At 47.4% G+C, this 15,265-nt stretch overlaps 1 protein-coding gene across 10 annotated transcripts in view; it reads right to left on the bottom strand.

Moving 5' to 3' along the window:
* The window catches only part of NSD2 (nuclear receptor binding SET domain protein 2), a 111,943-nt gene that overhangs the window by 70,876 nt on the left and 25,802 nt on the right, over positions 1–15,265 (bottom strand). For 9 of the 10 annotated variants that reach the window (XM_078002890.1, XM_028848226.2, XM_078002892.1 and 6 more), the window contains 2 exons: positions 8,992–9,617; positions 5,248–5,410 (listed from right to left, as the gene is read on the bottom strand). In XM_078002890.1, the coding sequence (XP_077859016.1) occupies positions 5,248–5,410; positions 8,992–9,588 (760 nt within the window). In that variant the 5' untranslated portion in view covers positions 9,589–9,617. The remainder of the gene's footprint in view (positions 1–5,247; positions 5,411–8,991; positions 9,618–15,265) is intronic. The other variant, XM_078002897.1, reaches the window with a different exon arrangement.

Here is a 15,265-nt window from a genome sequence, read left to right as displayed (position 1 = left end):
GGTGGCTCAAGCCTGTAATCCTAGCACTTTGGGAGGCCGAGACGGGTGGATCACGAGGTCAGGATATCGAGACCATCCTGGCTAACACGGTGAAACCCCATCTCTACTAAAAAATACAAAAAACTAGCCGGGCGAGGTGGCGGGCGCCTGTAGTCCCAGCTACTCAGGAGGCTGAGGCAGGAGAATGGCGTAAACCCGGGAGGTGGAGGTTGCAGTGAGCTGAGATCCGGCCACTGCACCCCAGCCTGGGCGACAGAGCAAGACTCCATCTCAAAAAAAAAAAAAAAAAAAAGGTAGAAAGTGCAGTAATAGCCAGTTACCATTTACCAAGTTCATGATGAATCATCAAGGACTGCTAAAGCCGTGGTTGTTGGGGACAGGTATGGTGGCTCACATTTGTAATCCCAACAATTTGGGAGGCCAAGGCAGGAGGAAGGTCACCTGAGCCCAGGAGTTTGAGCCTGGAGTGAGCTATGATTGTGCCACTGTACTCCAGCCTGGATGGAGAAACAGAGCCAAGACCCTATCTCAAAACAACAACAACAAAAAAAGCTACACTGTTGGGACAGACAAGCACAGTCCACAGATCCCTCATTAGTGACAATGGGTACCTGTGCTTTTCCACAGAGAGCTCTGGTGGCCATCGCCTACCAGGAGTGGGTCAGTTGACACATAAGCTCCTCTTAATGCGGTCTGACTAGCACTCTGTCCTTCCCTCACTTCTCTTTGTTCTACTTACTTCCTTTGACTCCTTTTCTTTTTAAGATTATCTAAATCTCCTTTCAGCTGAAGGGTATCTACCCAGGCTTGACTCCTTCTGAACAGCTTTTCAAATGTACGTATCTTTTACACTCTAATGCCGTCACGAAAAAAAAAAGTATATATCAGTCTTCTGAAGTAGGCTTGCTTGTGCCTCCTACTCTACATTCCACAATAATTTCTAGAGAAGCAGACTGCTGAGGTGAGGAAGGCCACTGCCCAGCCTAGGCTGGTGCAGGACACTCCCTTCTTCTGCACACAGATCTTTAGTCAAGGGCCAAAGCTACCTTTCAAGGTTCCAACTTTGAGATACAACCTGGCCTTCTGACCTAGGTCTAATCATGAGAAAACTAAAGCGGTCATGAGGAATTGGGGATTGGGAGTGCTGTTCTAGACTAGCAAAAGCTGAAGAGGCACAATCACCAGATGCAAAGTATGCATCTCAGCCCCAAAGTGCAGAAAAAGGCAGGTATGGGGCCTGCTGGGGACATGCCCCTATACCTGCTTTTAGCACAATAACAGACCTTGTTACTGATGTGATGTTTCCCAAAATGTGGCTGGGTGCTGAGTCAACAAGGAAACTGTCCTTGTTCTGACGTATTTGGGGGTAACAGTGCCACGACAGCTACCAGATATCACATAACAAAAGAGATGGAGGCTAGGCACAGTGACTCATGCCTATAATCCCATTGGGAGGCCACAAGGCAGGTGGATCACGAGGTCAAGAGATCAAGATCATCCTAGTCAACATGGTGAAACCCCGCCTGTACTAAAAATATAAAAACTAGCTGGGTGTGGTAGTGTGCACCTATAGTCCCACCTACTCAGGAGGCTGAGGCAGGAGAATTACTTGAACCTGGGAGGCAGAGGTTGCAATGAGCCAAAATCGCGCCACTGCACTCCAGCCTGGCAACAGAGTGAGACTCTGTCTCAAAAAAAAAAAAGAGAGATCCAACAGGTAGAACAAGATGTTTCAAGGTGGAGAATCTACATGAGGGGAAAGGTGTCTGCTGTGCTGTTTGACTTGAAAGTTTTTAAGATAGATAAAAAAAATAGATCAAATATTTCACGCATACACACAAAAACTAGAATCCAAGTATGCCCATTTGGCATTATATATTGAAAACTGAGGGAATACCCGAGGACACGCAAACACTTAAAAACAGATACAAAACTATTAAAATTAACCAAATACTAGGTGGCTGCAGGGTTAATAACTGGTCAAACAGGAAGGTTTTCAGGAAGCAGCTATAGAAGAAACCAAGGGAATCAGGGTTGATAAAATAAAAACTCAGGTTTTAAAAGTAAAAGTGAGGATAATAACAATTGCTAATACAAGCGTCCGGTGGTCACTGCATTAAGACCTTTCCATGAAGGTGATGGTAACATCTTCCTCATTTTCATATACAGGGAACCTGAAGCTTAACAAGATTAAGTTCATTATCAAGATCAGCCAGCTGAACTAGACCCTGGCAGGCTGATTCCTGAGTTCTAGCCTCAATCACAGAGAGTAACATGACAGTGCCATAAGCACAAGAGTGAAAGCACTTAGCCACAGTGCAAGGTCCAGGAATCAAGCAAAGAAAGAGAGATGAGGCCAGGCACAGTGGCTCATGCCTGTAATCCCAGCACTTTGGGAGGCTGAGGCGGGCAGATCACTTGAGGTCAGGAGTTTGAGACCAGTCTGGCCCATATGGTGAAACCCTGTCTCTACTAAAAATACAAAGATTAGCCAGGCGTAGTGGCGCACGCCTGTAATCCCAGCTACTCGAGAGGCAGAGGCATAAGAATTGCTTGAAACCAGGAGGCAGAGGTTGCAGTGAGCTGAGATCATGCCAGTGCATTCCAGCCTGGGAGACAGAATGAAACTGTGTCTCAAAAAAAAAAAAAAGAGAGATGAATAAAAATAACAGTATATCTGAATGTCAGAGAAGCTGTTGTAGACTACAGGAATTACTTAACTCCAAGGCAGGGGAAAGATGCAATGATATTAAAGTTGAGCTGCAGCACTGTGGCTCACGCCTGTAATCCCAGCACTTTGGGAGGCCAAGGCAAGCAGATCACCAGAGCCCAGGAGTTTGAGACCAGCTGGGCAACATGGCGAAACCCCATCTCTACAAAAAAATACAAAAATTAGCCAGATGTGGTGGCACACACCTGTAGTCCCAGCCACTCAGGAGGCTGAGATGGGAGGATCACCTGAGCCTGGATGGCAGAGGTTGCAGTGAGCTAAGATTGCACCACTGCACTCCAGTCTGGGTGATGGAGCGAGACTCCATCCCAAAAAAAAAAAGAAGAAATTAAAAGTAATAAACCCTAACAGGAAGAACAAGGAAACTTTCAAAAGACTACTTCAGTTTCACAGGCATGAGAGGCTAAAAGCTAAAGATGGCATCACATAAACAAGTAGATATCCCCAGACACTAAAAAGGAAATCAGTAAGAGCTGCTTGTGTGCCACACAGACAAATGACATGGGAGTCACAAGGTTTGCTGTGTGGAGACTGTGCCTGGTTTTAGAAAGCAGAGAAAGAATTAGCAACCCCTCAAACACACCCATGTGTGCCTGCACCCGGGCTGCAAAGGCTTGAAGGTCCATCCCCAAACAAAGAGGAAACAACTTCTGTCTCAACCAGCATTTGTTTTTTCATATTCTGACCAAGTGTAGAGACCCTGGGGTACACCCTAGGGTTCCTGCAGCCCCTTGGAAAGGAAATCCCCCAATTCTGCAAGCCAAGGATGCCAAAGGTCCTCCACGGAGACAGAGCTGAAGCCAGACCATAGGCTCTTCTGCCACAACTCCTGCAGAGCACACATGCCTGTGCCTCACAGGACAGGAGGCCAGGGCGGGACTCAGGCAAGGGCACCCAGGACTCAGCAGAGGTCTCTTCATCGTCAGCCTGCCCCTCTAACATCTACATCTGCCAGGGAGGCACCACTGTACTCCACTTCTAACAGCCACCTGCTCCCACAGCCAGCTGCCCAACCTGTTTGACCATGCAGGTGTCAGTGCAAAGACGTAAGCTCATAGCAAAGGCAGCAACGCTGCCCCCACAGGAGCTCAGGCCTTCGGCCAGAGACCAGAAGGGGACATGTACGCAAGGACCACCAAGGGGTCATAAGAGGCTGACTGGTCAGCAATACTGGACTGGAGCACTGGCCTGGTCTGGCCTGGCTCTAGACGCCACACTTCCAGAGGGTGTACAGATCAGATCACAGGGTGACACTAACTTGCTCAGTTCTAACTCTGCACTCACCACATTGAAACTTGCTCAAACTAAATTCCAACTTCACTCTAGAAGAACTTTCAGAAAAACCTCAAACCACATTATCGGCCGGGCGCGGTGGCTCAAGCCTTTAATCTCAGCACTTTGGGAGGCCGAGACGGGCGGATCATGAGGTCAGGAGATCGAGACCATCCTGGCAAACACGGGAAACCCTGTCTCTACTAAAAAATACAAAAAAAAAAACTAGCCGGGCGAGGTGGCGGGCGCCTGTAGTCCCAGCTACTCGGGAGGCTGAGGCAGGAGAATGGCGTAAACCCGGGAGGCGGAGCTTGCAGTGAGCTGAGATCCGGCCACTGCACTCCAGCCTGGGCAACAGAGCCAGACTCCATCTCAAAAAAAAAAAAAAAAAAAAAAAACACCACATTATCTTTTACTCTTCCTCTAAAAACACATTTATGGGTTGACCAACTATTATTTGCTCTGTATCAGGGACATAGAACATTCTTTCTTTTTGAGACATAGTTTTTGCTGTTGTTGCCCAGGCTAGAATGCAATGGCGCAATCTCAGCTCACTGCAACCTCTGCCTCCCGGATTCTAGCAATTCTCCTGCCTCAGCCTCCTGAGTAGCTGGGATTACAGGTGTGCGTCACCACATCCAGCTAATTTTGTATTTTTAGTAGAGATGGGGTTTCACCATGTTGGTCAGGCTAGTCTCGAACTCCTGACCTCAAGTGATCCACCCGCCTCGGCCTCCCAAAGTGCTGGGATTATAGGCGTAAGCCACCGCACCCAGCCTTACATTCTTAATATGTTACATCAGCTGCTCCATGTAAAAATCAATTTATCTACCCAAGCTTCATAAGACAAAGATGATCATTTCCAGTGTGTTCCATCTTCCCATAGGCCTAATAAAATTCACTTGGACATTTTACAACTTAAACTTAGCATAAAACACTCTTGTTGCAAATCATCCTGAAACAAGCAATCATTGTAACTAAATAATAAACTATCATAAAAACAGAAGTTATACAAGGCAAAGGTCATATCTCCCTTAACACTAATTCAATCAGATGCAATACGTATTTGAGTTGAATATAAAAAGAAATGGCAACACATCACATGTGAATCAATCACTAACTTTAGGTAAAGCTGCAGAAATGAACCACAGCAGGGCTATTTAGAAAGAGTAAGAAAGAAGCTTGGAGATGTGAAAGATTAAGTGCAGAAGACAGTTGGAAAAATAACCCAAAGAACACAATACCTTTAAGTTTGGTATAGCTGTGAAGGAGTGGATCTGCAGAAACCATGCAAGGCCACCAAGGGTAACCCGACACTTTGGACCACACCAAATCACCGACATTGTATTTCAACAGGTGGTCTTTGTCTCTTCCAGTGTTTGGACAGGACTCTTTCTTAGCTGGAATCTGAAAATGAACAACAAAAGACAAACACTAACACATCCAATCACTACCTGTGTATCCAGAAGACCAAGGATTCACTAGGCTATAATGTCCAAATACACACAGACCCCCAAAAATGGAGTGTGCTCCCTTGCTGTGTTTTAAATGATAGCCTCAACATCGTTTCATTAAAATTTTGTCTCTCAGGCCAGGCGCAGTGGCTCACGCCTGTAGTTCCAGCGCTTTGGGAGGCCGAGGTGGGTGGATCATGAGGTCAGGAGATTGAGACCTTCCTGGCTAACACAGTGAAACTCTATCTACTAAAAGTGCAAAAAATTAGCCAGGCGTGGTGGCAGGAGCCTGTAGTCCCAGTTACTGGGGAGGCTGAGGCAGGAGAATGGCGTGAACCTGGGAGGCGGAGCTTGCAGTGAGCCGGGATTGTGCCACTGCACTCCAGCCTGGGCGACAGAGTAAGACTCCATCTCAAAAAAAAAAAAAAAAGAAAAAGAAAAGGCCAGGCGCAGTGGCTCATGCATGTAATCCCAGCACTTTGGGAGGCCGAGGCGGGTGGATCATGAGGTCAAGAGATCGAGACCATCCTGGCCAACATGGTGAAACCCCATCTCTACTAAAACTACAAAAAATTAGCCGGGAGTGGTGGTGAGCACCTGTAGTCCCAGCTACTCAGGAGGCTGAGGCAGGAGAATCACTTGAACCCAGGAGGCGGAGGTTGCAGTGAGCCAAGATTGCACCACTACACTCCAGTCTGGCGACAGAATAAAACTCTGTCTCAAAAAAAAAAAAAAAAAAAATTTGTCTCTCCCTCTCAGCTAAAGGATCAGGACAGTACATAGCACAGAGCAGGTGTTCAACATTATGAAGATCTCTATATAAATCTATTTCCTTGGCCTACTATTAATAGAGGGTCTTCAATGGTGTTTTATTCAACTGGTCAAAAAGGAATTCTCACAGAATTCCAAATCCATACTGATCCCTGTCCCCAGTCATGTCTGACAATCAGTTCTCAGCAGCCCATGTGTCACCAACATGAACCATCCTAGAGTGGTGAGGGCAAGGGCAAGGAGGACTAGGAGCAAGTCTCGGCTCCATCACATGTAATCTGAGTCCTTGGGGCTCTCTGAGCCTCAATTTCTCCATCTCTAGAACATGATGGGTAGGTTGAGGCTGAACATTCCACCAAAGAAAACTCCTTCCCACAAGCCACGCACAGTTGCGCTCTCCAGTGGAAACAAGCACAGCCAGCGTGGCTGCAACCCGCCAAGGGGAATCCCTGGCCTTGCTCCTCAGAGCACTATACACATGGGTAGATTGTTCCATTGCCTCAGGCCTCAGTTTTCTCATCTGTGAGCTAAAGATGCTGGCCCAAAACCTTGCCATGAGCACGCTGGTGAGGACTGGCATGAGCTGCCACGTGACACATTTTCATGTTGTTTTTATCCTCCCACCTCAGCCTCCCTAGTAGCTGGGACCACAGGCAGTGCCACCATGCCCAGGTAATTTTACTTTTTGTAGAGATGGGGTCTCGCTATGTTGCCCAGGCTGGTGTAGAACTCCTGGGTTCAAGCAAACCTCCTGCCTTAGCCTCCCCAAGTGCTGGGATTACGGGTGTGAGTCACTGCACCAGGCCTGACATACTTTCAGAACCGCTACCAGATTACTGCACAGCAACCCAGGTTTACATTTACTGACCCCACTCTGCAGATGGAGAGTCAAAATTCAGGTGAGTTACTCAAGTTTTAACAAAACCAAGGGACATAGCTAGGAATAAAAGCCAGGTTTTTTTGTTTGGTTTGTTTTTTTTCAGTTGGAGGAAAAAGAAAAACCCAGCTCTGATGCGGGAGCATCGTCTGAGGCCAGGAGTTCGAGAACAGCCCGTGTAACATACCAAGACCGTCTCAAAACAAAACAGCTAGTTCTCTGACAACTTGCACAGGCCTCTTCCCATGCAAAACCATGAGGTTCAATACTGCCATGGGCACTTCAAAAAATCTTTCTAGGCTGGGCACGGCCCCTCGCACCTGTAACTCGAGTACTTCAGGAGGCGGAGGTGGGAGAATCGTTTGAGCCCAGGAGTTTGAGACCAGCCTGGGCAACATAGCAAGACCCCATCTCTACAAAAAACAAAAAAATTAGCTGGGCACATAGTGGTGCACACCTGTGGTCCAGCTACTCAGGAGGCTGAGGTAGGAGGATCACCTAAGCCTGGGAGGTCAAGGCTGCTGTGAGCCATGATCACACCACTGCCCTCTAGCCTGGGCAGAGACCCTGTCTCAAAAAAAATAAATAAAATTAAGAAACTTTGCCACTGCAATTACATGAGCAAGAACTAAAGAGCTCCTGGGTAATCAAAAACCATTTTTTTTAACTCTCAAAGCTCTTCATTATTTTAACAATTCCAAGGAGCAGCAACTAAAGAGCAACACCCTATCGACCACCAGATGAACAGAGACTGCTGCCCCATCAAGAGTTCCTTCCTTCTGCCAAAGCCATGGCCCCTCAGTTGTTTCACATGGCTTATATTCATCCGAGTGTCAGGGCCAATCTGAATGCCACGTGAAGGCATGGAAACACCAACCACCAGGCAGAATGGAGCAGCACCACCACATCTTTCCATCTCAAGTTAGGATGAGGAAACACTCATTCGCTTGTGTCCAGTGTGCTGGGCTCTGCCCTGGGAACCAAGAATGGGAGGCAAAAGACACATCCCTAGGCCTCAGGGAGGCAGGCCATCTGCTGGACCACCTGGCTGAGAAGACAGTAAGTGGACACTGAACCACACGGTAAGGACAGCAGGCGCACCGCTGCACAGCTCTGCTTCCCCACTCATCAGATGGTGCAGACTTAGGAAGTCACATTCTAGAGCCCAGCATGTCTCCACTGACCACACCAGGCTAAAGAACACCTTGGAGATGAGATCCTTGAAAAGAGTGTAACCTGATGTTGTCAAGCCAGGGCTCTGAAACTGGCAGAACCACATTAAGAAACAAGCATGGGCCGGGCGCGGTGGCTCAAGCCTGTAATCCCAGCACTTTGGGAGGCCGAGACAGGTGGATCACGAGGTCAGGAGATCGAGACCATCCTGGCTAACGTGGTGAAACCCCGTCTCTACTAAAAAATACAAAAAACTAGCCGGGCGTGGTGGGGGGCGCCTATACTCCCAGCTACTCGGGAGGCTGAGGCAGGAGAATGGCGTGAACCCAGGAGGCGGAGCTTGCAGTGAGCTGAGATCCGGCCACTGCACTCCAACCTGGGCGACAAAGAGAGACTCTGTCTCAAAAAAAAAAAAAAAAAAAAAAAAAAAAAAAAACAAGCATTGCCTCTTTTTAGCCATTTGAATCTTGAACACTTAGCTCACCTCTCTAGACCTCTCAACAGGCTCAGCAGCCAGCTGAGAACTGAGGAGGCAGTGCCAGGGCATCCTGGAGCCCGCCCTCCAACCCACAGCCAGGGTTCAGGCAAGTGGCTGGAAGTACCAGACCTGTTCTCATCTCCTCCGCCCACCCCAGTACTCGTGCAAGTGCCCTTACACGGTGGCCATGCTCACTGCTCAAGGTCACATGACCCCTGACACGTCTCCTAGATACCTTTTTATCTGAAGGACTCGAGATCTTAGACACAAGAGCTGCTTCCACAAGGCCCTGCTCCAGCAAGGAGTCATATTTTATGCTCCTCTTCCTGTTCCTTCTTGCCTTGTTTTCTGGTTTTTGTCCATTTTCTTCTGACTGAGACACATCAGCAGCACTGTCACCACAAATGGAAGATTCAAAGAGAGGCTTCCCATTCATGTACGTTTTGGTGATCTTCAGCTTAATTTCTGGAGAGCCATTTTTGATAGGGGTAGTGTTAGGTGGTGTCCCAATCCCTTTCATTTCCTGGGACTCAAAACGCAGTTTGGCATCGTGTGCACCAGGTTCTCCATTAAACACCCGGGAAGTAAGATCTTTCAGCTTGTCGGCTGGAATAAAGGGCAGGGCGTCGTGGCCGTTAAACTTCTGCATGACCCCCTCCTGCAGGCTGCTGGAGAGCTGGGCTTTGCTGAGGAACACAGAACACTCGCGATTCACCTCACAGCTCGGAGTCTTCCCATTGGCACTGCCGAGGATTTCTGGGGCCTGCTTCATCTTTATGCACTTTACAACACTCTGAACAGAAAGGGGACTCTGCTTGATGCTAAATTCCATTCAGCCCAGATGCTTCCGTTCTTAGAACACTATGGTATTAAAAATAGAAAAAAGAAAGAAAAAGCAATTACATTTAAAACCTAGGATAGGTATGCCAGGACCTCTACAGCTTTGTGGGGTCTGATTTTCTTTGTAAGTAATTTATGATGTTTTTATAATAATTCAGGTCACAGAAGGCAGTTTTAGTATCACAAAAATTACACGGAATCAAAAAATGATAAAGCTGAAAGGAAAGAACAAGGAATCATTTTTTAAAGGAAAAACATGAAAGTCAGTCAAGACAGCAAACTCCAATCATACCACTAATAATCTACAGCATGGCCATGGACGCATAACTTAATTTGTCAATCATCCCTGAAACACAGATTTCCACCTGTCCACCAGCATATACTTAAAAGAGCTAATATGTGTGAGGCAGCTGGCATAATGACAGGCCTATGCAAAAGGACAACAGAGAACAGCATAAAAGCAAAATCAACACTAACAGGAAAAGAGTTCATCCCAGTCCCTCCTGTTACAGCTGAGGTATCAGGCTCGGAATGTGCCCAAGATGACCTGGTCAGCAAAGTGTAAAACCAGATATTCCAACTCCAAGCACAGGATTAGCTCCAGGTTGATGAAAATAAGAAGCAAAAAACCAAGAGTCTCCAAGGGTGAAAGCATTCCCAGTCAGGTCTGGCTATGCTCAACCCAGTATTCTTATCACAGTCCACTATCCCCTCCGTGTTCAGGCCTAAATTAAACAAGAAAGAACACAGCAGTAACATCACATATTTTAGCTACTATCTGAAGATTAACTACTTGAGGACAACACTGCTGAGCCACTTTGCCAGTGCACCACACTGGCCAATGAAGCCCAAGTGCAGAAGTACGCAGTTTAGGAAGATGACTCTGGCTGCAGTGTGGTGGTGTGGGGTCTTCACTGCAAAGCTACAGTCCCTAATCTGAGACACCTAGTGAAGGGGCCAGAGCCCCAAAACACAGCTAGGAATAAGAAACAGGTAGGCACCCGCCCCAGCTGGGAAGGCATCTCTCAGGTGTACACCATCAAAAGCTCCAACAAGAGCACTCTGAGAAGGCAGAAACCAACAGCATCAGACACTGGGAAAAAACGGAATACAGTAAGGACCAGAGATGCCCGTGGATTAGAACAGCGGTTCTCAAACAGGGAGGATTTTGTTCCCCAGGAACACTTGGCCTCATCTGGAAGCATTTTTTAATTACCACCACTAGGGGGCGGCCCCTGACCTATGATGGGTGGTAGTCATGGATGCTGCTGCACCTCCTGCTACGCACAGGATGCCCGGGCAACAGGGCTATGCAGCCCAAGAAGTCCACAGTACTGAGGGGGAAGACACCTGAAGTGCAGCAATAGGGGGCCGCTGGTGTCTACAACCTGCAGTCTCCACAGAAAAGTAGACAGCCGAGGAAGGAGACAGGAAGAAAAGAGCAAATGTAAAACCTTGAAAACGTTAAAGTCCCAGTTCAGTTTCATGTGCTTTGGACAACTCTTTAACACCAAAACACACACAAATGTGTTCTGTCTGGCCCGCACAATTTCTTAAAAAGGTAGAATGGCCGGGCGCGGTGGCTCAAGTCTGTAATCCTAGCACTTTGGGAGGCCGAGATCTGTGGATCACGAGGTCAGGAGATTTGAGACCATCCTGGCTAACCCGGTGAAACCCCGTCTCTACTAAAAAATACAAAAAACTAGCCGGGCGAGGTGGCGGGCGCCTGTAGTCCCAGCTACTCGGGAGGCTGAGGCAGGAGAACGGCGGGAACCCGGGAGGCAGAGCTTGCAGTGAGCCGAGATCCGGCCACTGCACTCCAACCTGGTCGACAGAGCGAGACTCCGTCTCAAAAAAAAAAAAAAAAAAAAAAAAGGTAGATCAAAGTCAGTTCCTCTTCTAGCTCATATCATACCAACTGTCCCACAGGTAAAAACTATAACCCTGGACAAAATATAAAAAAAACACCTCCTGAAGGAACTGAGAGCAACCAAAAGCAGAGAGAAAATGGATGGAATCAATTCTTGAAAGAAATGGAACAGCACTGGGTAAACTCCATTTTTAAATGTGTGACTGAGGAGAGTTTGAAGCAACTGTAACAGCTATAAAATGAGGGGGGAAATCTCAAGGACAGAGTCTCAGAGGGGAGCCCCAAATTCTGCCTATAAACTCTGCCCAAATTCCAGGCTGATTCCAAGCAGCCTAGCTTATGAAAATAACTGAAAAGAGATTCCAGCTGTTGGACACAATTAGACAGAGTCTCGCTCTGTCACCCAGGCTGGAGTGCAGTGGTGCGATCTGAGCCCACCACAACCTTCACCTCCCGGGTTCAAGCAATTCTCCTGCCTCAGCCTCCTCAGTAGCTGGGGCTACAGGCACCCGCTACCACGCCTGGCTAATTTTTTATTTTTAGTAGAAACAGGGTTTCACCGTGTTACCTAGGATGGTCTTGATCTCCTGACATCGTGATCCACCCACCTTGGCCTCCCAAAGTGCTGGGATTACAGGCGTGAGCCACCGCGCTCGGTCACAAAACCATTCTTAAGGGGAATGTGGCCGGACTTTGGGAGGCCGAGGCAGGAGGATCACTCAAGTCCAGGAATTCAAGACCAGCCTAGGCAAGACAGTGAGAGCCCATCTCTACAAAAAAATACAAAAATTAGCCAGCCGTGGTGTTGTGCGCCTGTAGTCCCTGCTACTCAGGAGGTTGAGGCAGGAGGTTCACTTGAATCCAAGAGTTCAAGGCTGCAGTGAGCTATGATTGCATTACTGCGCTCCAACCTGGATTACAGAGCAAAACTAAAAAGAAGAGAGAAAAAAAAAGGAAACAGAGCCTCACTGATTCGTGAAACAATATTAAAGCGTCTGGAGTCCCACCCAGAAAGAGGAGAAGGGGGAAAAAAAGGCAAAAATATTTGGAGAAAACAATGGCCCTCTAAAAGATCCCCAATTTGGCGAAAAGTTCAGCAGCTGGGTGAGGTGGCTCATGCCTGTAATCCCAGCACTTTTGGAGGCCAGTGCAGGTGGATCACTTGTGGTCAGGAGTTTGAGACCAGACTGGCCAACATGGTGAAACCACAACTCTACTAAAAATACAAAAATTAGCCAGGCTTGGTGGCACGCACCTGTAATCCCAGCTACTTGGGAGGCTGAGGCAGAAGAATCGCTTGAACCCAGGAGGTGGAGGCTGCAACAAGCAAAGACCATGCCACTGCACTCCAGCCTGGGTGACACAGTGAGGCTCCGTCTCAAAAATAAATTAATAAACATAAAAATAAAATTTTTTGTAGAGATGGAATCTTGTCTTGTTGACCAGGCTAGTCTCTGAGTCCTGGCCTCAAGCAATCCTTCCACCTCGGCCTCCCAAAGTACTGGCATTACAAGCAGGAGCCCCTGTACCCTGCCAAACAATTTTTTTTCCCTTGAGACAGATCTCACTATCACCCAAGTTGGAGTGTAGGGCAATGGCACAATTTCAGCTCACTGCAACCTCTACCCTTCAGGGCTCAAGCAATCCTCCCATCTCAGCCTCCCAAGTAGCTGGGACTACAGGTGCATGCCACCATGCTCAGCTAACTTTTTAATCCATTTTTTGTAGAGACGGATCTCACGATACTGTCCAGGTTGATCTCAAACTCCTGGGCTCAACGTATCTTCCCATCTCAACCTCCCAAAGTACTGGGATTACAGGCATGAGCCACTGCACCCAGCCCAAACCACCTTTTTTTCCCCCCCCGAGACAGTCTCGCTCTGTCACCCAGGCTGAAGTGCAGTGGTATGATCACAGCTCACTGCAACCTCTGCCTCCCAAGCTCAAGTGTCTCCCGCCTCAGCCTCCTGAGCAGCTGTGAGGAGTATAAGGCACTTGCCACCATGCCCGGCTAATTTCTGTGTTTTTGTAGAGACAAAGTCACCATGTTGCCCAGGCTGGTCTCAAACTCCTGGGCTCAAGCGATCCACCCGCCTTGGCCTTTCAAAGTGCTGGGTGCAGATGTGAGCCAACATACCCATGGGTTTAACAATCTTTCTTATGTTGGGGAAGGCAAGGAGTGAGTAAGTTCTTAAGTTTAGAAAAGTATGAAGAACAATAGGACAAACGAATATACCCACCACCTTGAAAGACAATTTTTTGCATTCTGCCACATTTGCTTCCAGTTTTTTGTTGTTATGGTTGTTGTTTGAGATGGAGTTTCGCTGTCGCCCAGACTGGAGTACAATGGCCCAATCTCGGCTCACTGAAAGCTCTGCCACCCGGGTTCAAGCGATTCTCCTGCCTCAGCCTCCTGAGTAGCTGGTATTACAAGTGTGTGCCACCACGCCCGGTTAATTTTGTGTGTGTGTATTTTTAGTAGACGGGATTTCACCATGTTGGCCAGGCTGGTGCTGGTCGTGAACTCCTGACCTTGTGATCCACCCACCTCGACCTCCCAAAGTGCTGGGATTACAGGCATGAGCCACTATGCCCAGCCACTTCTAGTTTTAACATGAAAGAAAAGAACTACAAATAATAACCACTACAAATGTGTATTTAGTGCTTCCTCTGTGGCACTCTGGTTTGAAGGCAGTCTCGAAACCTGAGAACTAGGAAAGGAAAGGAGGAACAGGAGCCAGCCCTCATGGGGCTGCCAGGTCCAAGAAGCCAGGGTCGCCTAGGCAGACCATCCACCTCCACACCCACAACACTGTAAGGTAGGTATGACTCTTCCACTCCACAGGTGCAGGGGCTGTGACACCCACGTAGTACAGCTGGGAAGCAGAGGGGCAGCACTCAAATATAAGCACTCTACCTCTAGGTGCTGCCTCCCACCAGTCTGGTGAGGAGTGAATGCATAAAGCAAAGATGAAGTCTACCTTATTTCCAACGTATAAGTTCCATTTGCTGTCCCCCAGAGGCAATCTCCATCATGATTTTCCTATATATCCTCCCAGGTTATAGTATGTATCCATTAACACAGAACTGTTGCATGCAGTTTGTATTGCTATAAACACCATCATACCTTTGCTCTGCAACTTGATTAGTCAGTCAACATATCTTTATTTCCCCATGATGATATGTACAAATACAGCTTAGTCTTTTTAGCTGTTGCATTATTATTCATCACAAATAATTTATTCTTATTAAGTTATTCAAAGATGATGGAAACAGGCCAGGAATGGTGGCTCATGCCTGTAATCCTAGCACTTTGGAAGGCCAAGGCGGGAGGATCATCTGAGGTCAGGAGTTCGAGACCAGCCTAATCAACATGGCAAAACCCTATCTCTACTAAAATACAAAAATTAGCCAGGTGTGGTGGCGCACACCTGTGATCTCAGCTACTAGGGAGGCTAAGGCAGGAGAATCGCTTGAACGTGGGAGGTGGAGGTTGCCGTGAGTCGAGATCGCACCATTGCCCTCCAGCCTGGACAACACAGTGAGACTCCATTTCAAAAAAAAAAAAATGATGGAAACATACATAGAACATGATGTAAAGTTTCCCAAAATATTATGCAAAGTTAGCACAATCCTTATACCAAAACCAGGAAAAAAAGAAGTATTAAAAAAAAAAAAAAGCTATAGACAAGATCAGTCAAGAACTGACTGAAACTACCCCAAATAGAAGTCAATCAAACCCAGCCATCACTGTATTAAAAAAAAAAAAAAAAAGATAACATGGCCAAAAAGAGTTTAT

The sequence above is a fragment of the Macaca mulatta genome, chromosome 5 (assembly GCF_049350105.2).
Source record: "Macaca mulatta isolate MMU2019108-1 chromosome 5, T2T-MMU8v2.0, whole genome shotgun sequence".
Lineage (NCBI taxonomy): Eukaryota > Metazoa > Chordata > Mammalia > Primates > Cercopithecidae > Macaca > Macaca mulatta.
The sequence above is the reverse complement of the archived record's forward strand: the minus strand, read 5'-3'. Positions and strand labels throughout refer to the sequence as shown.